The sequence below is a fragment of the Xylaria bambusicola genome (genome assembly GCF_022495145.1).
Source record: "Xylaria bambusicola strain CBS 139988 unplaced genomic scaffold F5B22scaffold_9, whole genome shotgun sequence".
Taxonomy (NCBI): Eukaryota; Fungi; Ascomycota; class Sordariomycetes; order Xylariales; family Xylariaceae; genus Xylaria; species Xylaria bambusicola.
Genome location: NW_025953562.1, coordinates 752,574 through 777,257, shown reverse-complemented (window position 1 = coordinate 777,257; position 24,684 = coordinate 752,574). Strand labels below are relative to the sequence as shown.

The following is a 24,684-nucleotide window of genomic DNA, read 5'->3' as shown; positions in this document are numbered from 1 at the left end:
AACCGCGGCTATTGTTACTAATCCGGGGAAACGGGGAAAAGGGGAATAGAGGACTAGGGGCTGTAACCCCTCATCGAAATCATGAGATATACATACCCGAGAGGTGAAGTCCAAGGCTCCTAGGCTCGTGCCGAGAATTTACAAGAAAACTGCCATGATGCCTAACATGGATTATCTAGCGCCAATTTGTCAACCGATACAGTAAAGAAAAGACGAATATGTCCTTGTCCATAGCCAACATGCTCAATATCTGCTGGATTATCAGCACAGATGAGTTTTGAACTTCAACAAATCAGAGAGAGATGTAAGTTGACTTGTGATGTCTTGTTGTTTTACCTTCATACAAATCGACAGACCGAGCGGTTGACAACCCCGCGATGCTACCTCGCCTCCCCCGTCTCTTACCCCGTACTTTAGCGGTGAACTACAGCAGGCGGTTCACTGGGGATCGTCGTTAGGGCGTCTAGGCGGTATTTTAGGCACGGCGGCTGTGCCCTATCAAAAGCTGAGCATTACAATACCTAGGTACCGCTCGCCTACCTGCTACCTAAGTAAGACCAGCTGCCTACGCTAAATATCAAGTGTGTCTACGGGCAGTAACATCGTCAATGTTCTCACTGACCTATCAGACTCCCCTTAATTGATCCTCAAGGCCTGAGTAACACTACCCCGCCCATACCTACTAGGTATATAGTAGGTACATACCTTATGTAGGTACTTACGAAGTAGGTAGGTAGGCGGGTGTACAGAGCCGGCTGTTGCCTTACCCGACTCGCCCGAGATTGGCCGAAGGAGGGGTGGAGGGGCTCCAGAAGCCTGCTGGAGGGTTCTACAAGTCACTTATAGTAGGTATGGAGGGGCAGGGCAGCTACTGTACGTACCTACCTACCTATTACGTAGGTACGTAGGTAAGCATAGGTAATGTACCTTTATTGTAGCTTCTCGCCTCTGGTACTTGCCCTTGGGTACTTGGTTGGGCGCCGAGTGCAAGTACCCTCGCTACTGTATCTACACCGCAACAGTACTGACAGCTGCTGTACACTAAAGACGCATGGATGCATGCAGGTAGGTGCCATGGAAAGTGCGAGTTACAATGCATGCCATTGCCATCCCATCTGAGTCTCCCACACATTTCATTCATTTGTTCAACTAGCTGAGTCGGCCCTCCGACGTCAGGATTTTCTCGCTCCTCCATAGATAATCCCTCCTGTATATCATCCTCCAACCCATCCAACCATCGACCAGCGAAACCATCTGTCTGCTGGTTTTTTTTGTATCTGTGCTTTCACTTGCCATCAGTCGGCGCTGGACGCTTCTTTCTTATTGTTCCAGCGTTTGGATACTCACCGCTAAAGAATGCACCTGGAGGTCGCTTCTTGACCTTGACCTTGACCTATTCCGTTCGGACCTCAGCCGAAGATACGCGAATAGAATCGGTTCTACCAAGCAATTGACCCGAACTGTCCTGAAGACTTATATGTCTTCATATCTCTCCAGTTGGCCTGCAGAGAATCAACTACAGGCGTCTTTCAACTGAGATAACAATATTGGAGTCATTCCGTACACTAATCCGGACCACACACATCGCACCAAGCGGTATCGGTCTGTTTGAATTTGACAGCACTCACCCACCAACCACCATGCCGTCCTCACAACGACCCTTCTTCTTATCGTCTTTGCTGGCCGCCTTTCGCCAACAGCCGCCCTCCCTATCCGCCACACCTCAACCCAACAAGCATACACATACGCACGCCACCACACAGTCTTCATCCGCCAGCGCATCATACGGCTCATCACAATCCCCCTCGCAGGCGCGGTCTATCTCTTCCTCATCTCCCTCCCACCCCCAAAGCTCGACACAGACGACGTCATCGCCCCCGCCGCAGCGGACAAGCGGTAGTGGCAGCGTGATGAATCAACTCCCATCGTTACACTCGCCACTTCCCATCCCGGGCGGCTCAGGCCATCGGCGCGGCAGTGATAGTAGTAGCGAGGGGTTTCGCGATGTGCTAGGCGCTGATAAATGGTATATTGGAGGTCGAACCGCCGGCGGCGAGGAGAAATTCTTCAAGCTCGGTGTCGTAAAGCGCGTGCGTAGCCAAGACCGACTCAGTCTAGATCGCTTGAGCTTATAAGATGCTCAAGGATAGATGAGTCGAGAAGGTGTCGCAAATTCCAACCAACGGACAAAAACCTAGCAGAATTTACACGTTTATTATACGCATTTCAGGAAAGGGCGACTTACTTTGGTCTCTGCGGGAGAGCGCAGGGGCCGTCAGATAGAGGTGGCCTGGCAGTGTTAGAGATCGTGGCATGTCGCATCCATCATTGAGGACGGCAGCCACAATCATACAGGGATGAACTTGGCTACAAGGCCGGGCATGAAGACACGGATGACATGAGACATAAAGACCCTGGGGTGGCTCCCCACGGCAAATGGTCACGGCGCAAAATGGTTGTTTATTGGAAATGGCGTTTTACAGGCTTGGAGACAGAATAATGCGTTTAAGAAAAGCAAGCTTGGTCGTGAAAAGTGGGCGGGGCTGCGTAACGGACACTGTCCCGCTTCCTTCCAAATATGTCAACTTGTGAACATATCATCTACATATACGTAAACCCAAATCACTCGGGCGTTGAAATGTCAGCCTTTGAATCAATATGCCTTGTATTAATGCAACTTTGCTATGGATTTGGGTGATAATCATGTAATTATTGACTCTCCCAGCTATGAATTAGTGACATAAGCTATGTCGTTCGTTATAGTTACCCCTTTTATCTATCACCATAATTGAAGAAACCCACATTTGAAGATTGACTACATAATGCTTATACTAGAGAAAGCAGCAGTAGTTCACTCCAGGTGGTATTTTCCGGCTGTATCCCCTGATTTGATTCCTCTACTCACCACATGAATCGCTGCACGCGCCCTTCGTCCTGCAGCGTGCCATCCGGCGCGCGCCAGTAGAACGGTCGCGTTATGAATATGTCCACGGTGGCTGCGTTGATCAGCACGAACCAAGCTGTCTCCAACAATAATATAGAGGCCTCATGACTGCGGCGCGATGGAGATTGTTTAGGCGCCTTTGTGCGTCTACCCGGCTGGGATGGGGAAGATAGAGAGGGCATTGAAGTCGTGGGGATGAGCAGGCGCCAGAAGACCCATGGCAAGATGAAGTAGCGTGGTTCGACGAGCGGTGCTGTCATGAGGGAGAGTGCGGTGGTAACGAGGAGCATTAGGACGGTGGAGGTGGGTGGTGATGCCGCTTCGGCGTCGACTTCATCTACGCTCTGGTCTTGGGCTGCTTTCGAATGAGGAGAACGCGGCTTTTGAGTCGACATAAATGGCGACTGAATCCGATCCTGCTGAGAGGGCAGAGGCACCTGGGGTCCTTGCAAGACAGCCCAGCATAGCCAGGCACAGACGATGTAAACGGGCGCGAGGGCATAGCGGATCCACCATGCTCTTAATATGCTGTATCGGAAGACGTAGAATACGTAATGTCTGTTGTCGGCTAGCGTGAAAGGATGGATGATTGTGTTGAATCGCACTATGAGCAGTGCCACTACTAGAGCACCGCAGCTGAGCACGACTGTGATTACGAGGCGGACTGATAATATGCGGCTGAGGAGTCCTGAAAGGGACTTCTGGCGGATCTCAGAAGTTATCGTTTGGTATGTCGTGATTACCGAGTTTAGGAGCTGGGGAATGAAAAGGGGCGCAGAGAAGAACGTGAAGAAAGGCCAAATATAGAGCAGTTGCGCGAGATGCAGAGTGGCAACGTGGTTGGATTTATCGCCTGTGATACATTATTATTAGGAGCAGGTATGGGGTAGCAATCATATCGAGCTCACCTAATACTACTCCGCCATTCCAGGCGACGAAACCAACGAATGCCCCGAGGATCACCCCATGTGGCCACAGAAATCTACGCAGCACTGTCGGAAGATTACACGTCGCGGCAACTCCAATGCTCAATGCACAAAGGACAATATCTGATCTGGTTAGTATGATTTCCGAAAGGGCTGTCGTTAATACTTACCGATAGGCTGCGCAAGACTTAGCGAAACATCGTGCACGTCTCCAAGAGAGTATCTCCATGCATAGAATCCGATTTGATCGGACAATGTTTGGAATTTCGGTGTTTCCACAGGCGCTGGTTTCAAGGTCTTGATCGCATAGACAACTTCCAATCCACCCATATAGACCACAACCCAGAATATGTTGGTCTGTCGGAAGGCTAATGTGACAATGCCAAGAGCGAGAGTGTACACATCGTTCAGGAATGAAGGCGGTTTCGCGCCTACTCTTGTGAGATGATTCGCATATGCGAGTAATACTATAAGCGTAGATGAGGGATCTGTGTAATACAACCCCGAAAAGAAGAAAAGGACTGGGAAGAGGCCGATATTGATCCCCGTCGCTATTTCGCGAATTGTAATCTCGCGATCTGCGCCTGGTTTCCCTGGGATGTGAACTAAGCGCGCTCTGCAAATGAGGACGAGAACCGTAATCAACGAGACGACAAGAACATTGAAGCCTCGAAGGTTGTAAATGGTGCATGGAAGGCGTAGAATTTTGTTGAAGACGATTGTTGAGATATACCTAGACGTTTGAGCGGTTGTGGGACAAATGATGCGGTGGTAGTCTGAACTCACAATCCAGGGGGTGTTGTGATTTTATCATCCCATTCGAGATATCTCCCCTGGCAGTAGACTTGGGCCTGGGGGATATGAAAGACCTCGTCCTGGTGAATCAATTGTTAGTTCATTGGCTGTAGAGTTCAAGCTACTAGATTCGTACCAGGTACGGCGCCGGCACGTGTTCAGTAACGACCAACAGCCATGAAAGCGCCAAAGGAGTAATGCATGCGAGCGGAATGAATGTGCCGAGGACTAAGCCTCGCATGGATGAGAACCTGGTGAATAGATATGCAGCGAGGAATAAGACCGGGAAAGGTCTAAGCCATACCCCTAGTGATGGCTCACTGGGGGCTAAAGTGTCACTCATCTTTGACGCATTGATTGGGACTGGCTGAGCTGGGAAAGAAAGAAAACCGATCGAGCAAAATTTATATCATATTGGAATTATTATTTTTAAGAGTGAAAATAGTGAGAGAAAACAATCTCAGTGGAAGTTAACACGCCAGCTGCGTGTTTGCTCTCACTGGTTGTTTGAAGCCAATTACTTCCAAATTAAGTAAGACGACAGCGAGACATGATCGGGCGCTTCCGTGTTACCGGATACCGGGCTGCTGCAGCTGCCAGCACAGGCAAGACACCACCATCTGCAGCTGTCAGAGACGTCACTTCACCATACATGAATGTTTCAAGCCATTCGACCCGTTTACACCTCTCACTGGTCATCTAGTCACTCTTTCACCGTTGGCCATTGAGGGCTGCAGAGCCCAAGATCCTACCACCAGTATGGCACTCCCACGCGCTCTGTCAAAGCGTACGCTTTTGTCCGCCACTGCTCCGGTAATGGCCACGCGACAAGCCCCAAGACGGGTTGCGCAACATTTGGTTTCCCAACGCGCGGTTTCGACTTCGAGCTCGACAGCCGGTGTCTCTCGTGCCCGAACAGCCTTGCTAGTCACCAGCGTCGCCCTGTCTGGTGTTGCTATCTACATCTATACCACCGACACACGCGCCTTCTTCCATCGCTATGTCGTCCCGCCACTGCTACGATTCATCTACCCAGATGCCGAGGAGGCTCACAACGCCGCCGTATCATCGATGAAGAACCTTTACAGCCTGAACCTGCACCCGCGAGAGCGATCTTCGATGTTGACCGTTAAAAGCGACAATGACATCTCCGTCTCCGTGTTCGGCACGCATCTCGCTAACCCAATTGGCATCTCCGCGGGATTAGACAAACACGCTGAAATCCCCGACGCACTTTTCGCTCTTGGCGCCTCGATCGTTGAAGTCGGAGGCTGCACACCTCGACCCCAAGAAGGGAACCCTAAGCCACGCATGTTCCGAGTGCCTGGCATCGACGGCCTTATTAACCGGTACGGTCTCAATTCGCGCGGCGCCGATAATATGGCAATGCGCCTGCGAGAACGAGTGCGCAGGTTTGGAAGGACTCTTGGGTTAGACGAATCAAGTGTCTTGAATGGCGAGGCAGGAGTTCCGCCCGGAAGTTTATTACCTGGCCGGTTACTACTGGTTCAAATCGCCAAGAACAAGGAGACCGATGAGAGCAACGTAGAGGCCGTTGCGAAGGACTATGTCTACTGCGTTCAACAGCTGGGGCGTTATGCGGATGTTTTAGTAGTCAACGTGAGCAGCCCTAACACGCCGGGTCTGCGTAATCTTCAGGCCGTCGAACCCCTGACCAAGCTTCTAAGTGCAGTGGTCGATGAAGCACGGAAGACGGACAGGAAAGTCAAGCCCAAAGTTATGGTCAAAGTCTCGCCGGACGAGGATGAAGACAACCAATTGGAAGGAATTGTCCAGGCCGTGTGGTCCAGCGGTGTCGACGGAGTTATCGTTGGAAACACCACGAAGCGCAGGACTGGTATCATACCCCCTGGTGTCGGCATTACGACAAAGGAGCAGATGACATTGACGGAAACTGGTGGTTACTCAGGCCCCATGATGCTAGGCCGCACTGTCGACCTTGTTAAGCGATACAGAAAGATGCTAGACGCTAGTTCGTGGCGGGAGCTCGTTCAAGAGCAGAAGGTAGTTGACGAAGCAGTTGATGCAAGCATTACTGGCATCGATGACACAATCATCGGGATACCGAAAGAAGGGTTAGCTACCAAGTCCAAGCCTGATGTCACACTGGCGTCGGGTAATACATCAGAGCAAAAGGTTATCTTTGCGACAGGTGGTATAACTAATGGACATGATGCACTCAAGGTGCTCAATGCGGGAGCGAGCATTGCCATGGTCTACACCGGCCTTGTTTACGGCGGCGCAGGTACGGTTACACGCATGAAAGACGAGATGAGGAAGGAGATAGATGCACCTAAGGCGTAAGGGATAGCGTAGAAGCGGGGTCACCGTCGTGCATTAGAAAGACAAACCTGTACTATTACCAGAGTAGACATTTTTAGATCAAAAGCTTTTTGGTATGGGATGTGTTTAGATAAGCGGAGTCACGGAACTACTACAAGCCAAATTGAAGACGGAATGAAATCTATTGGTATTGTTTTAATACAGGTTCGCGGTACATGCAACGCTGCTGGCCGATGCGGTTGATCATAATCTTTCCATACTCTTCAAAGGCTTGCATTTAGCTTAGAAGGGCTAGAAAAGTTGTTAGTCGCCATGATATTGTCAGTCTCTAGGTCAGCAGTTTTTGATCTTACGTTGTCTGAGGCGGGGATCTCCTTGATGTAGTGGTCGCCAATGAAGGGGATCTTCTGTAGAATGTCCTGCTGCACCCTGGGAATTCCAGAAGCGAAGAAGATGACGGCAAAGAGAGCGACACCGCCGAAAGCACCTGACTTAACGGCGCTGTTGTTCCAATCGTTAGCGCTGCGCCTGTTTATCCCCTCCTGTAGTTTCTCTCTTTCGATTGGGCAGATGACAACTATCCACCTCCCTTTATAAGTTCGGAGTCAATTGAGAATCTTACAGTCCAGTAGCCTGCTTCATGGTGAAGCCAGCAATGTTAGGCTGGTAGTGATACCTAATTTGCGTATCGAGGTTAGCCTTCCGTTGGCCCGTGTTTTCAGTTCTCGTTCGGAGGTTGCGCTGCTTCGTGTGAACCACCAGGGTGGTGCATTTTCCGAAGTAACCGGCGATGATATTTCGAAAATATTCTCGGGAATCGTTCTGGGGCGTTCGGTACTCACTTCGGTCCATAGGGACTCTTGTAAGATGGGATCTTAGCCTTGGGGATGAGAGACTGTGAAGTCGATGGGTTAGCACATGCGGCCGAGAAAACGGGAGAAAACTGTGAGCTCAGTTTTGGAAGTTGAGAGGTTAATCCAGCTTACCTGAACCATTTTGTCTGCGGATCGTAGGAAACGAGTGAGAAATCTCAATGGCAGATTATTGTGTTGTTGGCGACCAAATCAGTGATGGAAGCTTCAGCCGAGAGCTTGCGCGACATTCTTCCGATGGGTCGGCCAAAGCCGGTAGTTGCTTAGCCACAGTCACGCGCCACATGACAGTGGGTCTGAGCCACATATCTTCGAGGGATGAAGGAGTGGATACCGGCAGTCGACCCACCTTTTCCCGACGTCGATCAGAAGCGCGTCGGCCTGGGGTATGCAACCAATGCCAACGGAAAAAGAATCCGAGTTTCCAAAAGCATCAGCGATGCTGATGTAACACATGCTAAAGCATTTGGATAGCGCCAGCATTGCTACACCCACCATGAATAAACAACTAGACTCGTGCTTTGACCGAGTTGAGAAGGCCCTAGGGACGCTCATCGACTCTATTGCTAAATACAATCCCTCCACGACCCAGGTACAGGAACTGGGAAATGCAGACGCAGAGCTCAACAAAGGACTCCAAGACTGTACGTTCATGACAACCCTGCGATACCCTTGCCTGAGATTCAGGAACTATATATTGGTTTCCTGCCTGCTAGGCAATCATGAACGAGAAGAACTTCAGTGCTTGAACCATCCCTTAACAATGATACACAGTGCAAACCCACCAATCCAACTACCAGCGGCTCCAAGACCTGCGCGCCTCAACAGCTAGATACGATGCTCAAATCAAAGACACACTCCGGCTCCTAGCCAACACGCGGAAGGAGCTCGTGCACGCCTCCGCGACCGTCTTCCCCGACGGGCCAAACTACGAGATACGATACGACGAGCTGCTCAGCTACGCGCGGCGCATCAGCAAGACGACGATCCCGCCCGTCGGCGCCGCGAACGCGATCTCAGCCGCCATGAGCGAGGCCAAAGGCGGCGAAGCCAGCAGCGCGCCCGAGACAGCAGCGACGACGCCCGCGGGCGGGACCCCCAACGGAGCGACGCCGCAAGCACAGCAGCCATTACCTACGACGGTCAACGGCGGAGCGTCGAGCACGGATCTGCCCGAGCAGCTAGCGATCTACCTGAATCCGCACAGCGCGTACACATTCGTCCCGTGGCCGAGCGAGGAGCAGGTGCGGCACGGCGCCATCGCGTCGCTGGCGTACATGGCGGAGCAAGGGATTGAGGCGGAAGGATACGATCCGGAAGCCGAGAGGGCGCGCAAGGAGCGCGAGGAAGAAGAGCGCAAGGAAGCCGAGGAACGAGAGCGCGTCGAGCGAGAAGAGAGGGAGCGGCGCATGCGCGAGGAGCAGGCGCGTCTCCGGGCCGAGCGCGAGCGTAATCGCGAGAAAGAGGCCGAAAGCTGGCGGCGCGCGAGCGTCTCGACTGGTGGTGCTCCGCAGCCTAGCGGTGGACCGGCGGCATCGGCCTCTCCTACGCAGCCTAAGGCGCAGTTCCAGTTTATGGGGGATGACGACGACGATGATGATGATTAGGTAGGCGAGAGTTAGATGGACGGACATCACCCGTAGGACATGTGCTACGCTAGACTGGTCATTTCTTAATGATACTCCCCGCTTATGTAGAAAGCAGTGGATGATCAAATAACTTGATACCGCATAGTATTCGTATTCAAAGTCTTTCTGAATGATCGCGTCATATGCATTTGAAACTACCAAAATAAGTATGTCTATAGCCATTGAATGTTTTTATCTTCATGATCATACAATCTATAATACATGTAACCCAATTATAATAAGGTGAAGGTATTTTGTATTGGCTCTAGTCGCCTAGAAACTGCGACTGGCTTTGTACTATGTTTGCCACTAGTCAATCTTGATGGAGCCGTAGATCTTCCTCACGAACCACCAGCTGGCGAAGAATCCAATTGATCCTGGACACTCATATTAGCTTCTGCAACTTTGTGCGCCCGACGATGCAAGGAACATGGACATACCTGATAATATGAAGAAGAGGAAGGATAGCAGCGCGCTGTAACCGATGTACAGCACAGTGCCGGACAATCCACCAAGAGAGAGCTTGCTGATGAGGTAGATCAGGGCGTTAACAAAGATATAACCTGCGCTCATACCCGCCGCGAGGAAAGCACGCCATTGCCAGTGGTAGTTCTCTGCGCAGAGCAAGAAGTAGACCATAAGGATGGTAACGGCTGCACAGGTGATGATCATGAGACCGTAGCACAGGAAGAGGAAACCGAACATGTAGTAGATACGGCTGAACCAGATGGAGCTCATGATGAAGTAAAGCTCTACAAAGATGGCACCGAATGGGAGGATACCAACAAGTAGCATGCTGGGGATAGGCTTAAGATAAGTGGTAGAGGGCGGGACCTGGCGGGGAATCTGGTTGGTACGGACAGGGGGTTCGATCGCACTCGCGCGGAAACCAAACCAAGAACCAGCAACGGACAGAGGCACCGAAATAATGAACCAGATACCGATGATGACAAGCATAGTACCGAAAGGAACGGCACCGGCAGCGCCATTAGCCCAGAGGAAGAGATTGAGGAAGAAGAAAGATGAGAAGACGATGCCCGGGACAAGCAGAGGAGTTGACGCAATGTTCAACTTCCATTTCTCGCCATTCATTGACTTGTATGTTCTGGCTGAGACGTAACCACCGACGAAGCTAAGAAGCGTGTACAAGAAAACCGCAATGGTGCCGAGAGAGCCACGGTTGGACGGTGAAAGAAAGCCGAGGAGAGCAAAGCAGATGGTTAAGCCTGTCATGACAAACAATTGAGCACCGTTGCCTAGCAGCACGGAAAGCAGCAAAGGATGAGATGGAGATCGGAAAACGTCACCATGGACGAGTTTCCAGCCGGAGTCTTCTTGCACACCGTCTTCTAAGCTATCTCCCCCTGAAAGATCGTCGAGGTTGATTTGATCCAGACGGTTGTATCTGGCAATATCCTTCCTCAAAGCCCGGAACAGAACCGAAGCAACTGTTATGGTAAGGAAAACCACTACAACAGCCGAGTTGATCAGGGAAAACCAATGAATATTGGGATCAAAAACGTGCAGGTACTTGTCCCACCGGGTAGCCCAGGCCGTGGGAGACTCTTTCCAGTAGACACTGTAGGAGAATGTGACATCGGTGACCTGGTTAACATCCTCTGAGAGCACGACCGGACCGATACCCTCGCCATTGCAATCGAGCGCACCCTCTCCGGGAGGATAGGCTCTCGAATATGGCTGGACCATAGCTCCCACAACTCTAAGCTGACTCTCATGGCCGCGAACTTTGTGGTACTCGATGACAATATCGTAGTGGTTGTTGAATATGGTTGGTCCGTTGGGATCGGAAGCTGCGACCTCACCAAGATGGAAGCCCGGGCTGTAAAAGTTGGTGCCCGTAAGATCATCGTAGAGGTTCTGTCCAGCGGGTAGTCCGTCCACCAGCCAGTTTAGAGCAAAACCCTTCTGGATCCGCGTGTTGACAAAATGAGCCGTTTCGGTATCATATTTGGCATTGCACAGTTTGATGCAAGTCTCATTCTGTGCCATTTTCAGGTTGAAGGGTGAGGTCATGATCCGGTCACCAAACAGAATGCTCCCCAGGCTCTCCGAGACATATTGGGGGCCACCTTCAGGCTGGCAGAACCCAAACCTGGTGTCATAGTAGTCGTACGACAGGACGGAGTGAAGACGGGCATCTGGCGCAGCAACGGGCTTGATGCTATTTACGAAGAGAGGGACAGCACCGCCTGGCTTGTAGGAGGTGGGCGCGACGCCGGGGAGATAGAAGGCAGCAGTGAGCTGTGGAAGGACAAAAAGCGTTGACAGCAGCGCCGACGTTGGCGCAATTGATGGAGATTTCATTGTCGGCAGAGCGTCTGAAGACAATCAGAGAGGTATTAGTACACATCCCATAATGTCAGAGGAAACTTAGTATCCCACCGCAGAGGATCAGTAACTCGAGAGCTCTCCCTTCCCAAACTTACAATTATAGTGACAACCAACGCGCAAGATGATGTACGGCGCGGTCTCAAGTACGGGTTACAGAGCACAAAGGCTCGCACTGCGATGAGAGGTTCGCGCAAAGAAAACTAGACTTCGAAGCAACAAGACTTAGGAGAGGATGAACTGGGTAGGCAGGCAGGTATGCGCAGTGCAGGCAGGCATAGGCATAGGCATAGAACTACTTCAAGTACGGACACATAAATAGATTCGATGACTTTGAGGATGGGAGCTTACTTAGATACATAGGTAGTACGTGGTTTATGTCAGGATGCTACCTTGCAGAGCGCTACATCACAACTGTACGTCGATCTTTCTTTGGTGCTCAGGGGTGCCACATGTACTTGGGTACATCCATCTACTACCAGTTGCAGGTACCCTACCTTGTAGGGGAGAAAACCCAGGATGAGTTCAGGCCAGTTAGCCCCTATAATAGTGCTACTAGGAGACGCTAAACAAATTTTATTGCTTCTAGCAGCGCCTCGGTCTAATAGCCATAAGTACTGTACCTGCGCTAGGTACCCGAGTCCGCCTGGACACTAACACTTTAGCTATCTTATCGTCCGATTAGATACTAATTTATTTTTCTGAAGTATCCAACGCGCTTCAACATTTACCACATGCTCTTCAATAGGCGAGGCCATCCTCATCTTTGCCTGAAATAAATACTGAGTCTCACTCACTGGAGATGGCGACAACCGTGAATTTGTCGTCCTTGTTTGACTCTCTCAGCAATTCATTGTCTTCCGCGATCGAGGCCACGCCTAAACTTGCCGGCATAGAGAGCATCGAGAATGGCGTGTCACTACTCGACGTCAAGAATGAACTTCTTCTATCATACCTACAGAACCTGGTCTTCTTAATATTAATCAAAATACGGAATGCAAAGAGCGACGATGCAGGTTCGAGCGACAACTCGGGCGAGATATCGGATGCCGTTGTGAAGAAGTTGGTTGAACTGCGACTGTATCTAGATAAAGGTGTGCGCCCGCTAGAGGAACGACTGCGGTTCCAGCTCGACAAGATCATCCGCGCTGCAGATGACGCAGACAGGAGCGAGAAGATGGCGAATGATACTCGAGAGGCCGAATCAGAATCAGAATCTGACGAGAATTCCGACGAGGAAGCCGACGGAGACGATGGCGAGCTAGATGACAGAGCACGCAGGCGGGCGGACGCCAAACAAGGTCCCTCGTTTGCTAACTTCTCGGCACCTGTATCCGTAGGCATGGCGGCGGCAGCGACCCAGGACAAGACCGGCGTCTACCGACCTCCCAAGATCACCCCAGTCGTCATGCCCACTACTGAGCGACGAGAGCGAACAGAGCGCCGACCCATGAAGTCTGCTACGATGAATGAGTACATCGCGGACGAACTCTCGACTGCTCCCTCGGCCCTCCCCAGTGTGGGATCGAACGTAACTTTTGGCGGCAGAAAGGTGAAGACCACATCAGAGCGCGAAGAGGAACAACGGAGGCAAGAATTTGAGGAAACCAATTTCATTCGATTGCCCAAAGAAGGCAAGAAGCAGCGCGCCGAGAAGAATAAGCAGGAGCGCCGAAGCGCAAAGATGAGCTTCGGTGGGGAAGAATGGCGGGACCTTGGCGAGGGTGTGGATCGCATCAACAAGCTGACGAGGCAGAGAGAAGGCGGCGGTAGGAGTACGAAGGCCTTGCTGGAGAAGAGTCGCAAGAGAGGCCGAGAAACAACCGATAGCAATCGCGGTAGTGGTCTCAACAGTGACACTAGGGAGATTGGTGAGCGTTTTAGCAAGAAGGTCAAGGTTATGGAGGGAGGAAGAAGAGATCGCGGCAAACGATAAATCTAGACGCAAACTCCACGGATGCTATACAGATCAAAGAAGGAAAACAATCGCAATCAAGCTCATATCCAAAATATGGAAGTATTTCTTCTATACTTTTTTCCCCTTTTAATTTGGTCCTTCTATATTCATGATCCATTCGTTACATGTAATGCGTCTGCGTTTCGCACAAAACGAGCTATAAGGTAATCTAAGCCCCTTACGCACAATCTGTCTCTCCACCGTTACGCGATCATGGCGCCCACGAGAGCGTCTTCGATACCAAACGCGACAGCTCATCACTCTCCATATGCCATACCAATTAGAAGCTGCGACCAACATCTGGTTTATCTGCACCCTGGTTCATACCCATACCATTACGGACCTGTTCCTCCTTCTCCACAATACGCTTAGGCAACACCAAACCCAGGCCGAAGAAGACGAAGAACGCCCACTTCCATCTGAACGGGTTAAACGCGACACAGAACGTGAACCACCAGAGGAGCTCAAGGTACGTGAAAAAGTCAAACGCCCCAGTTGGCGCCATGGACTTCAGGACCTTGGTCATATCGATCCAGCGCTCCATCCAGAATGCCGAGGGGCGAGTGAGCGGGTCCATGAGGAACATGAGTAATATGCGCGTGTAGATGCCAATGTGCCAGTTGCCGACGGTGCCAATGGCCGAGATATAAGTGCAGTTGATGGCGGAGATCGAGGGGTGCTGCGGCGGGAATGTCTGGAGATACCAGTTAGGCGGTCCGTAAGGTTCCTGGAAGGAATCTTCGGGAAGGAAATCCAGCTTAGGTCGCTTGTAGCCCGTGGCCATGACCAGCATGTCGCCTTGGATGTCGACTCGTTTGCCTGGCCCGCCTTTGGGCACGCCCTTATCGCGCTTGTTGACAAAGACGCCGTTTTCGTGGAAAGTGTCGATGTCGCATCGTACCCACTCCGCGGCACCCGAGCGCAATTTGTGCATGACATCCGAGTTCACCATGGGAGTGTCGGTGAAGATTCCTTTGTCGTCGGGCGCGATGTCCCGTAGATCGCGGTAAAAGTAGCGCTTGAGGAGACGCTCCGGGATCCAGGAAAACGGCGTCTCTTGTCCCCAGATGTTCATGGACAGCAGAATGTCGACTATGAAATTGCGAGGGATGATCCATTTGTCGCTGAGATTGGGAATTAGCGAATATTTCGACGAATGGAACCGCGTCGGTCTTCAAAGACTTGCTACTCACCTGCGGGACAAGACATAAACTTTCTTAGCGCCTTCTTCGAAGGCGTATTCCAATGCCTCGACCGCACTAGCACCACCGCCAATGATTATCATAGTCTTCCCCTCGACATCGACACTACCAAATTGTTAGCAAAGCGCCTGCTATATACTAGGTGAGCGAGCCGTGGTGAGCTTACCCTGTGAGTCGGCTGGAGTGATATACAGGCTTCTGGAAGCTTTCAATTCCGTCGATATGTGGCATTTTGGGGTCTCCACAGGTGCCAATTGCGGCAATGATGCCATCGAAACGGCCGTTGGCGGTGTTATTGATGATCCAGCGACCCTGGTCGTCCTTGTACAACTTCTCGACCCTGGTTTCAAATTTGGTCCGCGTGTCCAGGCCGTACTTCTCCCATATCATCCTTACTTGGCTGAGGATCTGCTGACGGTCGGGATATCCTCGATCCCACCGAATTGAGGGGTGGAATCTGAACATAGCGGAGTGTATCTGTAGGCTAGATGTAGTGTTCACATTCTGCGGCATGGAAGTCAATTCGTCTGCTCTTTCAGAATCTTGTATTCATCGTGTTGACTCACGCTCCATATTCCTCCCAGGTTCTTTTTTGTGCCTGCCTCGAATATGACGACGTCGAATCCATGGCCAATACAGTGCGCTGCCGCCGATACTCCGGTGATACCGGCACCAATGACGGCAATCTTAGGTCTTCCTAGGCGTGCGCTGGGCCCTGGAGGAGTAGGCGCAAAAACAAGATTGGTTAACCATTGGAAAATCTGAAATCCGAATAGGAAAGGGTGAAAGAGAGGATTGGGGAGACGAGTCTGAGACCCCATGTTGGATTGGTGGGCTACCTGAGGTAGGTAGGGAGGGGGGTGATATGGATTGTTATGACTGCAGTTATGAATTGAACTGCGAAATTAGAGTTCCAAGACAAAAAGTTCTCGACTACATAGAATTATTCCTCAATTGTATATAAATATAAACAAGCTCGGCAATTGGTTTCAAGTTACGATGCTATGATGTTATAGACTACTCTAGCTCGGTTGTTGGGATCTACTATGTATACTAGGTAGCCCCTGTCCGATGACATCACAACACGTTACTATATATTACCGCATCGCATCGCGCTGACATGTGATTGGGGTCGGTTGCGCAACTTTTTCAGATATTCATCCTCATCATGTCCAAATCCAACGCCAGGCGCACCATTTTGGTCCTTCGTAAGCACATGCCAGACCTTGACTTCTATTTTCCGCATTTAAACCGACTTTAAACTGCGCGCTCGGCTGATCCGGCGGAATGTTATCGTCGACTTTCGGATAATTACTGCTCCACTAACGGCATGGATGGAATCGTCGACCGCCCTTAGAATGCTCCCAGCCCCTAGCTCTAGCACGTAACCTTCTCTCGCAATTGCACAGTAGAGCTCGACTTCGTTTTCAGTCTTTAAACAGACATTATCTCACGACGGTTGTTATATCCATTGGTTTAAATGATTATCCGTCGTCAGAGCCTTTCTTCCAGGCTCATAATAGCTCTGTGGGCTATGAGTGCCTGCTCGTCGGACGCGAAGATGAGGAATGGCATGATTATGACACTCGGCCTGTTAGTGACGCACCAAAATGAGATGCATATTGTTTTCCGAGGTCGTGTTCGAGCCGGCGCACCAGTTTACTCGTCTACTGGATTGCGGGGAACTCATGTAGGTGAGTCTGACAGAACTTGAGAATGTAGTCGTCGAATGTCGCATTTTGTCAAAAGCGACGCTGTTAAACGTACGAAGTCTAACGACAACTATACTCTCCACCTGAGTGTAACATTGAACTTGTTCGTTGCTAGTATCCACAATATCGTCTGGGAGCAGTCGATCTCATCCCATTCCAGAACGATCCGTTTGGGGCAACAGAAGACGGTAGCTTGTTTGGTACTGCGAAGAATTCATCTACAAAAGATACCACTGACAGAGTAGGTTAGCATTTGTCGTGCCCGCTGTTCAAATACCCTAGTAGTGTTTCCGAACGATCTCATTAGTGTATGAGAAATATTATAACAAGGACAGAGGTTTGGTGTTGGAACCGATGATATTCACAATATAATGATCTACTAGAGCTGCAAAAGTCTTCGGCCAATCGATTCCTTCTTGGCCTCGGTGGCTGTTTGACTCTAAGTACAAGTTGGGGGTCAGTTCTGACTGCCTGGGTTCACTGATCTTTTTCATGAAGCAAAGTCTGTATAACCTTACTTTTAAGTGCTGCCTGCATGCTGAATTAGATGGGCACAAAATGGTAATTCAGAACACTCACGTCTTGCTGAAATGGAAGGTATATGAGGGTTACATTCAACTGAAATACTTGATCTAAGTGAGGTAAGAAGACCGCCTTATATACATGAACTGTGCCTTCGTGCCCCTTGACCCGTACCGTATATTACCACCTACACTTTCAACACGTCTAAGAGATTTTGGGTTCGACACTTAGGCATTTATGAAAGGCAATATCAATTGGTGAATATGCAGTTGTGGAACGTTCAATGAGTCATCAGACACCCCATAATATGAAACCTTCGCAACTCGCGTTTATATTCTGTGACTCGCAAACCTAATGGGATTTGAAATATGAATGCATGTCTCAAATAGATAACGCAGTCCATGTGATTGAGGCACAGGCATAACACCTCGCACTATGATTTGAAACCAGAATGAGCAGTATTGAGGAACATATATGTACATAGTAGATACAAATGAAAGATTCAATCTAGGCTATTTGTTTCCAATCAAATACCCGAGTCTCTAGCCAACAGGGAGCTTGTACCAATTACATCTCAGAAGTCACTACCCCGACCTCCAATTCTTTGAACTCATCGCTTCCTGATGCTTGGCCGATGGGGCTTGTGTATTACTGGAGGTCCAACAATACAACCTAAGACTTCGAGGTCGCTTCCCATCTTGCAGCTGCAGAGACTCCGCTGGTGTCAGAGAACATGGCATGGCTCCTCCCACAGCGCCAATCACATCGACATACACATCTCCGTGTAGATTAATCCAATCCTCTTTAAATCCAAGATAAATCGTTATATGATTATCTTCACCATACTGCATGTCTCGCGTTTTCTGTTTTGTGATGTCATCTCGCTTGGTCTTCCAGTCATGAACATGTGCCCTACGAAAACAACTTGTTGGCGAAGACTTCAGGTGGCTACTTCGAGGACAAGCACATACCTAATCCATATATGCGTAAATTTTAACTCTTGACATATCCAGCTAGCAAAAGCGTTGAATTGAGCTAGCTCCTTGCCTTCAAACAGGGGTTGACATCTATATAAAATCTTCTTCAGGTCAGCTTACGACGTGCAAAGAGATATCTGTGTAGGAAATCTAACACATGGGTCGTTTATTGTGCCACTTCCGTAGGTTGCTACGGGCGCAATTTGCCGCTGTTTTTTCGGATGGAATGGCAACCCAGCCCCTTTCGGGATGGGATCGCCCTTATTCCAGTCCCTGTTTGATTCATCCTGTTGACTTTTGCTTTTCCCGTATCCGCTATAAGTTGACATGGTCACATATCGTTAATTCTCGTTTCCACTGATCCAGCGCCATACTCGTAATCGCAAGGTGCTGCTTTATTATAACACTAGATACAAAGGCTCTTTACTCCTAGAAAACGTGGCTTTTTTTCTCTTTGAAATTATAGTATTGAAGCTTAGCTAAATATCCGGAACCGTATACAAACCTGAAAGAGATCATGAATACGCCTTTGTATACGCTTTATTATAACACTAGATATAAAGGCTCTTTACTCCTACAAAATGTGGCTTTTTTTCTTTGATATTGCAGTATTCAAGCTTAGCTAGATATCCGGAACCGTATACAAACCTGAAAGTACCCGGAACCGTACACAAACCTGAAAGAGATCATGAATACGCCTTTGTGCACGCCTAACTCTGAGTTTTCTACCGAGGATATGGGTGATCAGTTGAGCGCAAAAGTGTGATACAGTATTGCGAAATGCTTACTGAATTGAGCTCAACTGATACTTGAAGTTTTATAGCCTTTATAAATTTTACTGATAAAAATATCTCTACGATGCTGTGAGAGATGTAGGATGGAGTGAGAGGCCAGCCAAGTCTGGAGGATTAGAAACCCTCCCCCTATTAATCTCAGGTATTGGAATCTCCATTGTAAAGATAAATCGAGCACAGGGTGTTTATTCGCAAAGGTTAAGTTCTATCACGCAAGAATGAATTGTCATGGAATTTTCAACATCGTCTTTTAGCTCTTAGACAGAAATTATGTATATTTCCTTGTTAACTAGCATAACGACAGATTCAAACTATCTTCAATCCTGAATCCAAAAGGTCATCATATCCATCATGGTAGAATGATTCTAATGATCTAAATGTTCTTGAAGACCACGCCCGTTGCAGAGAAGTTATACAGTAATATCGTAAAAATGACGGAGATAAATGCCAGCAGAGTCAGAACACTCGAAATATGTATTCTACTACCTGTGGGCATAAGTCTTCGTATTGATTCCCATAAGCTCGTCAACCGATTGCGTCAGGATACTTTGGCAGTCAGTAACAGGTACCTCGGCAGCTGTGGCTGGAGCTGAAGTTGGATCGTTTACCTCAATAAACGCAGGTTCAGATGCCTTCTTAGAATTCTTCTCAAACCATGGATGCTTCAAAATGTCGGCAGTGCCCATCCGCTGACTTGGTTGGTACTTGAATAGTTGGCTTAACAGATCTGCCAAGGCCTTCACCTCAGCTTCTGGCAAATGGTAGTGTACCACACCCCATTCTTCGCTATTGCCTTCTTCGTCGACACTTCCAGATATCACAACTTCTTCCGCAATCTCCCAGCCCAACTCGATTTCTAGTTCACGAACACCTGAGTTACCAGTTTCAAAGCCAGTCAGTTTCGTCAAGTTCTGACCACCTGATTGCAGTCTCTCCTCAAGAGGTATGGGTTTACACATAACCCCATCCCGTCTACCGTATCGTTCATACCGGCGCATCTCATCATTGTACACTGCTTCCGCGGCTGCACGCCGAAATGGAGGAGGTATCGGACCCGCGAAGCGCTCCATTCGCCGAAGCGGTCCATTGAGGACCAAGTCAAATGATCTAGCAGCTCGGATCTGTAGGATAGAATATGCCAGGGACCATATGTCGCTTCCGATCCCTGCCGGCAACCCTCCATAAAGAATCTCGGGAGCTGCATATACGTCGGGAATCCCTAGAGACTCTGGTGGCGAGGACTTTTCAAACGCTTCTCCAAAGTCGACTATCGCAACGTCATCCGATATGAACCATTTGAGCTCCGACCACCATAGAGGCTCGATTATCCACTTGGGAGCATGTGGGCTACGCTCACCCTCTATGGTGAAAACTTCTCCTCTGTCGGGAAAGTGGAGCATTGTGAATAGCTCGTCAGGCTCGATGTCGTCAAGCCCATTGCCCTTCAGCCTCATGAGAACGTTAGCAGGGCGGAAGTCTCCATGGCAGATTCCTCGGCTATGGAGGAACTCCAGACCCTTGGTAAGCTGATAGCAAACGTTGTTGATTCGCGATGCGTCAGTGCCGAGAGACATCTGTCGCCAATCGGATAATGTTGGTCCAAGGAGAGGTAGCACGGTGCATAAATGTCGTCCGTTCGGGCCTTCAATCCAGAAAATCTCCAGTGGCATCACGACATGGCTGTCCAATCCCAGGACCGCAGTATCATTTTCCAACATTTCTAAGATTTTTATCTCAGGGCTGTCGTCGTGCGATCGGGAAGCTGCATTGATCTTGACAGCTCGCCATTCCCTCAATTTTTGCTCGTAGCAAAGCCATACAGTCGCTATGCCGCCACTACCAAGCTTATGGCAGACTTCAAATCTCCCATCGAGCATGTCGAACATATTAACGGGGTGTAGGCCGCCTGGTCGATAGTCCTCCACATCTTCGGCACCTTCGATCTCATGTATTCGCTCATATAGCGGACTAGGAGGCTCAGTGAGTCTATCCATTTTGTCTTCGTCGCGATTCGGTATTATACGACAAGTTTAGGGTTAAAGTTAAAGGTGAATCTCTGGTAGAAAATCTTTGCACCTAACTCGCTGATCGGGCTGCGCGATATATAGATAGTGGCGATGAATGATGTGGAATTTTCGATAATAATCGTGTTGGGTCTTCAAGAATGTTAATGAAAGGCTCTTTGTTGAAGTTTTATATATGGTGGGCAAGTAGTCTGTACCATTATGAGAACAAAGAAGCCGCGATGCACAAAGAATGTTCTGGTTTTGGCAAAAGACAGGGGAACTGTTAGGTGACAGATTCTCTTGAGGACAAAGAACGTGTTCCGTGTGTTTGTTGTCACAATCAGACGCAGAGGTAAACCCGCACCGTTTTTGTACAGAACAGAACAATTTAAATTCAGCTATCGGTAAACCAACATGATCACGAACTATGGTTCAATGAGCAAACTTTTAACTCAATAGGCCCTGGCACGCGCGTGGCTGATAATGCATTCCATACGAATGTGCTTCATGCCCTTGACCCACTCCACCGCACTGACGTTAGAAATCCCATTGATCGAGGTTTCAGCCCCATACAAACAAGCAAATAGGATGTAAAAAACTAGATTTCTAGTTATTGAACAATAGAAACAAGGTGATATAAGCGCATAGCCGTGCACTTTCGAATGCATTTTCAATATAGAGACGTTCTAATGTCTCTTCGGGAGTGGGAGGAACCCCACGGCAAATGAAAAAGTACAAAGGATAATGCTATCAGAAATCTTGGTGAATTGGTGTAAAGTCTTGCTCATTGTCTCTAGGCCGCGACAGCTCGACCCTCAATATGAGGCAAAGGCCTAGGCAGTCCCATGTGTATGCTAATTTGGCTACATGAGTAGGCAGTAGCATGAACTACCTAAAGCCATTTCTCGGTCAAACTTAACGTTCTTGATAAATTTAAAGATGATAATGCGCCCAGACGCGTGGCGCGGAAGAAGGTGCAGAACTTGCGCAGGATAATTATACCAAGTCGACCTACAATGGGCTACAACTCAGTAGACCTTTGCTGCAACCTGTGACAGAACGTGACTTCAACAGAATGGCTGTTGCGGCTTAGGGAATTTGTCAGGGATGTAGTGAAGCTGTGCAATGAGAATGATTGGTCGGCGTGCATTCGGAGTTTCGGAATCTCATTGTACCATATATATCGACCAGTAATGGTGTTTCACAGGGGGGGCTGATGGGGAGATGGATCCCCTGTTGACTGGCTTCATCTTGAGTTTTTCGTTAAATTCAATCCGATGAAATTACGATCGCCTCGTTCCCGGATGATTAAAGTTATTTGAATGCCTATTCAAGTATAGATGACCCAAGGAGCAAGCTATACACTCATCCAATTCAGCAGCTTGAGTCTAGTGCCCGTTGGATGTGGTCCCCTATGCGCCTATTGTCGCAATGTGTCAATACTTACGAAAAGATTCTTAGAAGCGCAAAGAGCATCGGTCAGATATCTATAACCCAGCTGTTTTAAAGCGGCGCTGAATGTTGTGTTACCCAGCTTTAGGCATCAATGATACCACCAGAGGCGGAGCCTGATCGCTATCATTTCGTTCCATTGAGTCAAGCAAATCTTGAGTCTCCGTGATAATGATTTCTACTGGCTGCTCGCTTGGGCTCTGATCTCAAAACCCTGTAAGAAACATATTGGTAGTGCCTATTATGAATCTGTGTACTGGCCTAAATCACACTCTTCGCAATATGACAAGGTCTTCCAAATTCATTTTATAATTCCTAGATCTCCTCGTAGTTATCGTCGTATAATCTATTTGTACTAGTCAACCTCAAAATGCCCTCCATACTTTGCTGCTCGTCTATCAAGCCTTATCGGCCGACTTTAGTCGACCATGAACCTAAGTTCACTCAATTCATGCGCTGGGCCAAGTCAGACCCTGTGGTATCTGCGGACGAGTCTTCGCTCCTAAGCAGCGCGGCGTATGCAATTCAGCTTGTCAGACAGGTCAACTATGGGCCGCAAGAGTCCATAAGATACTTTGTCCCAGCTAGTGGAAGCTCGGACTTCCTCGAAGTCACCGAGAATGAACTTATTCCGGAGAACTTCGAAAAATTGAACTCGTAAGGGGTGCTTTCACTGCAAGGACCATGCTGATACTAATTGTTCGGCCTTTCAGATTCAAGAACTTCAAATGCGACCAACACAACAAATTCTTCGACGTCAACTTATACCAGAAGAACCCCGTCAACACTCATCATTGGCGAGCTAACCTAGCACAACCTTCTAGAGATATCGACTTGGCATCTAGGAGCCCTGAGCAAGAGCAGAATAGGGAGGAAGGGGGGCCTAGTCAAGACTGTCCACCTTCCGATCCTGATCCTGAGCTGTCTCCGCCCGAGCCATCTGGCTCACTCGCTCCCGGGCATCACTCTAGTGAAGTCGAGCTTCACGAGAAAGACACTTTGGCCCAACTTCTCGTCAGTTGCTCGACCAAGATATCGACTCTAAAGCCAATTCTCCAGTTCCTTCTTCCTAGACTGAGGTCAAACCTGGGCTCGAACAGCATTCTATCCCTATTGTCCCTTGACTGGGTCAATAGAGAACTAGGACTGGGGATTGATTACGAAGATCTGTGGGAGTCTGAACTGACTGCCCCAAACATTGCCATCTTCTTGAATGATTGCATTGAGCTCTCTGTTGTGGACTCAGTCAACCCTACGAACATCATAGACTTAGTGGCTCACACTCTGAACCACATGAGCTCCCTGAAGGATAAAGAGGCACCTGGTCGCGTGAAACTTGAGAGAATCATTAGCCGGGTATTTGAATCGGATGCTTCAGCGAGCTGGGTTACTCGCAACAGAGACAACATCAAGCATATCATCACATATGGCCCAAGCGAAGAGATGCTTCAGAGCTCTAGATATCGAGACGAAGAAGTGCACCAAGATCGGCTTCGCCATAAACATGCAAGGAACGTACCGGGACAATTCATAGAGGTATTTTCACGTCCCTATGCACCATCCAGAGGCATGAACTAATGATGTCATATAGGAAGAGTATCTCACCGATGATGAACGTGACAGGTATGGAAGAGAATCAGAATATGAGTCATATTCGCCTATGAAAGACTACACTGCCTGTGATAAGGAGTGCGGGTATTGCGGTAATTGTGATTACTAACGTAAGGCCAAAAAGCCGAGGTAGTCAAGTTCTTGGGATGGGTCTACGGTGACAAGACGGATTCTGTGAATTTTTGAAATATCATTGTGTTCTCTAAAAGAATGATTAAGACGTCCGTTAGGTTGCTCAGATTGATGTCACTGCCGAGCGGGGTACTGTGATTATTCTCGGTTCTTTGGAATTAGTCCGACCATGTCTGACATGGTCCCATTTTGAAGCTGCATGTGCTGATAAGATGTTCCGGCGTCGCTCACGATGTGCTTGCAATAAAGATCGATATGAAGGCATATCTGAAAAGAACTTTTGTTGTTGCAAGCCTAGTTGGTAGAAGACTGACCTAGTGGCAGCTTAGAGTGAATAGGGGTAACGTGCCCAGAGTCCCCGCTAGGGTTGCCCCTGTTCTCACTCAGCAGGTAGGTAGGTACTGCAACAGCGCCTAACTTCTCTGTATGCCGCCAAATGGGAATTAGTTACGATACGGAAAAAGGAATTTAGCAGATTTCAATAACATTGTTACAAATTAT

At 49.0% G+C, this 24,684-nt stretch overlaps 10 protein-coding genes across 10 annotated transcripts; 5 read left to right on the top strand and 5 right to left on the bottom strand.

Moving 5' to 3' along the window:
- The first annotated feature begins 1,447 nt into the window (after window positions 1–1,447).
- F5B22DRAFT_572034 (uncharacterized protein) lies at window positions 1,448–2,518 on the top strand. The gene has a single exon (XM_047973175.1). It carries the CDS (start codon window positions 1,641–1,643, stop codon window positions 2,133–2,135), a length of 495 nt encoding a protein of 164 aa, XP_047833431.1. The 5' UTR covers window positions 1,448–1,640; the 3' UTR covers window positions 2,136–2,518.
- F5B22DRAFT_571976 (DIE2/ALG10 family-domain-containing protein) lies at window positions 2,519–5,243 on the bottom strand. The gene is made up of 5 exons (XM_047973174.1): window positions 4,802–5,243; window positions 4,657–4,745; window positions 4,041–4,603; window positions 3,853–3,993; window positions 2,519–3,797 (listed from the first exon to the last, which is right to left on the bottom strand). Exons 1-5 carry the CDS (start codon window positions 5,006–5,008, stop codon window positions 2,902–2,904), a joined length of 1,896 nt encoding a protein of 631 aa, XP_047833430.1. The 5' UTR covers window positions 5,009–5,243; the 3' UTR covers window positions 2,519–2,901.
- Window positions 5,224–7,156, top strand: F5B22DRAFT_596761 (uncharacterized protein). Its single transcript, XM_047974263.1, has one exon. It carries the CDS (start codon window positions 5,425–5,427, stop codon window positions 6,988–6,990), a length of 1,566 nt encoding a protein of 521 aa, XP_047833429.1. The 5' UTR covers window positions 5,224–5,424; the 3' UTR covers window positions 6,991–7,156.
- Window positions 7,157–8,064, bottom strand: F5B22DRAFT_596758 (ubiquinol-cytochrome-c reductase complex subunit-domain-containing protein). Its single transcript, XM_047974262.1, has 5 exons — window positions 7,956–8,064; window positions 7,812–7,864; window positions 7,592–7,645; window positions 7,323–7,470; window positions 7,157–7,260 (listed from the first exon to the last, which is right to left on the bottom strand). Exons 1-5 carry the CDS (start codon window positions 7,962–7,964, stop codon window positions 7,252–7,254), a joined length of 273 nt encoding a protein of 90 aa, XP_047833428.1. The 5' UTR covers window positions 7,965–8,064; the 3' UTR covers window positions 7,157–7,251.
- Window positions 8,065–8,245: 181 nt separating this feature from the next.
- On the top strand, window positions 8,246–9,862 carry F5B22DRAFT_571933 (vitamin-D-receptor interacting mediator subunit 4-domain-containing protein). The gene is made up of 2 exons (XM_047973173.1): window positions 8,246–8,485; window positions 8,616–9,862. Exons 1-2 carry the CDS (start codon window positions 8,296–8,298, stop codon window positions 9,446–9,448), a joined length of 1,023 nt encoding a protein of 340 aa, XP_047833427.1. The 5' UTR covers window positions 8,246–8,295; the 3' UTR covers window positions 9,449–9,862.
- Window positions 9,606–12,205, bottom strand: F5B22DRAFT_596754 (Nonaspanin). Its single transcript, XM_047974261.1, has 3 exons — window positions 11,917–12,205; window positions 9,910–11,808; window positions 9,606–9,846 (listed from the first exon to the last, which is right to left on the bottom strand). The coding sequence occupies exons 2-3, from the start codon at window positions 11,792–11,794 to the stop codon at window positions 9,779–9,781; spliced, it is 1,953 nt and encodes a 650-aa protein (XP_047833426.1). The 5' UTR covers window positions 11,795–11,808; window positions 11,917–12,205; the 3' UTR covers window positions 9,606–9,778.
- Window positions 12,206–12,465: 260 nt separating this feature from the next.
- F5B22DRAFT_571928 (Sas10/Utp3/C1D family protein) lies at window positions 12,466–13,925 on the top strand. Its single transcript, XM_047973172.1, has one exon. It carries the CDS (start codon window positions 12,621–12,623, stop codon window positions 13,752–13,754), a length of 1,134 nt encoding a protein of 377 aa, XP_047833425.1. The 5' UTR covers window positions 12,466–12,620; the 3' UTR covers window positions 13,755–13,925.
- Window positions 13,926–14,055: 130 nt separating this feature from the next.
- Window positions 14,056–15,798, bottom strand: F5B22DRAFT_644135 (uncharacterized protein; the record flags this gene model as incomplete). The annotated part of the gene is made up of 4 exons (XM_047978384.1): window positions 14,056–14,899; window positions 14,969–15,082; window positions 15,144–15,481; window positions 15,544–15,798. The coding sequence occupies 4 exons, from the start codon at window positions 15,796–15,798 to the stop codon at window positions 14,056–14,058; spliced, it is 1,551 nt and encodes a 516-aa protein (XP_047833424.1).
- Window positions 15,799–19,464: 3,666 nt separating this feature from the next.
- On the bottom strand, window positions 19,465–21,371 carry F5B22DRAFT_662534 (kinase-like domain-containing protein; the record flags this gene model as incomplete). Its single annotated transcript, XM_047980452.1, has 1 exon — window positions 19,465–21,371. The coding sequence occupies exon 1, from the start codon at window positions 20,974–20,976 to the stop codon at window positions 19,465–19,467; it is 1,512 nt and encodes a 503-aa protein (XP_047833423.1). The 5' UTR covers window positions 20,977–21,371.
- Window positions 21,372–22,410: 1,039 nt separating this feature from the next.
- F5B22DRAFT_596742 (uncharacterized protein) lies at window positions 22,411–24,681 on the top strand. The gene is made up of 4 exons (XM_047974260.1): window positions 22,411–22,466; window positions 22,529–23,097; window positions 23,154–23,976; window positions 24,032–24,681. The coding sequence occupies exons 2-4, from the start codon at window positions 22,811–22,813 to the stop codon at window positions 24,158–24,160; spliced, it is 1,239 nt and encodes a 412-aa protein (XP_047833422.1). The 5' UTR covers window positions 22,411–22,466; window positions 22,529–22,810; the 3' UTR covers window positions 24,161–24,681.
- Window positions 24,682–24,684: the final 3 nt, after the last annotated feature.

What these genes read in the sequence shown, in the direction of transcription:
- F5B22DRAFT_572034 (XM_047973175.1), top strand. Translation starts at nt 1,641, where the DNA reads ATGCCGTCCTCACAACGACCCTTCTTCTTATCGTCTTTGCTGGCCGCC.
- F5B22DRAFT_571976 (XM_047973174.1), bottom strand. Translation starts at nt 5,008, where the DNA reads ATGAGTGACACTTTAGCCCCCAGTGAGCCATCACTAGGGGTATGGCTT. An exon ending in ACGTGCCGGCGCCGTACCTG is followed by an intron (nt 4,746 to 4,801) that starts GTACGAATCTAG and finishes TTGATTCACCAG; the next exon opens with GACGAGGTCTTTCATATCCC. An exon ending in GAATGGCGGAGTAGTATTAG is followed by an intron (nt 3,798 to 3,852) that starts GTGAGCTCGATA and finishes AATGTATCACAG; the next exon opens with GCGATAAATCCAACCACGTT.
- F5B22DRAFT_596761 (XM_047974263.1), top strand. Translation starts at nt 5,425, where the DNA reads ATGGCACTCCCACGCGCTCTGTCAAAGCGTACGCTTTTGTCCGCCACT.
- F5B22DRAFT_596758 (XM_047974262.1), bottom strand. An exon ending in AAGAGTCCCTATGGACCGAA is followed by an intron (nt 7,646 to 7,811) that starts GTGAGTACCGAA and finishes TACGCAAATTAG; the next exon opens with GTATCACTACCAGCCTAACA. An exon ending in ATGAAGCAGGCTACTGGACT is followed by an intron (nt 7,471 to 7,591) that starts GTAAGATTCTCA and finishes TTGGAACAACAG; the next exon opens with CGCCGTTAAGTCAGGTGCTT.
- F5B22DRAFT_571933 (XM_047973173.1), top strand. Translation starts at nt 8,296, where the DNA reads ATGCTAAAGCATTTGGATAGCGCCAGCATTGCTACACCCACCATGAAT. An exon ending in CAACAAAGGACTCCAAGACT is followed by an intron (nt 8,486 to 8,615) that starts GTACGTTCATGA and finishes AATGATACACAG; the next exon opens with TGCAAACCCACCAATCCAAC.
- F5B22DRAFT_596754 (XM_047974261.1), bottom strand. Translation starts at nt 11,794, where the DNA reads ATGAAATCTCCATCAATTGCGCCAACGTCGGCGCTGCTGTCAACGCTT. An exon ending in CCTCTTCTTCATATTATCAG is followed by an intron (nt 9,847 to 9,909) that starts GTATGTCCATGT and finishes ATGAGTGTCCAG; the next exon opens with GATCAATTGGATTCTTCGCC.
- F5B22DRAFT_571928 (XM_047973172.1), top strand. Translation starts at nt 12,621, where the DNA reads ATGGCGACAACCGTGAATTTGTCGTCCTTGTTTGACTCTCTCAGCAAT.
- F5B22DRAFT_596742 (XM_047974260.1), top strand. Translation starts at nt 22,811, where the DNA reads ATGCCCTCCATACTTTGCTGCTCGTCTATCAAGCCTTATCGGCCGACT. An exon ending in AACTTCGAAAAATTGAACTC is followed by an intron (nt 23,098 to 23,153) that starts GTAAGGGGTGCT and finishes TCGGCCTTTCAG; the next exon opens with ATTCAAGAACTTCAAATGCG. An exon ending in TACCGGGACAATTCATAGAG is followed by an intron (nt 23,977 to 24,031) that starts GTATTTTCACGT and finishes GATGTCATATAG; the next exon opens with GAAGAGTATCTCACCGATGA.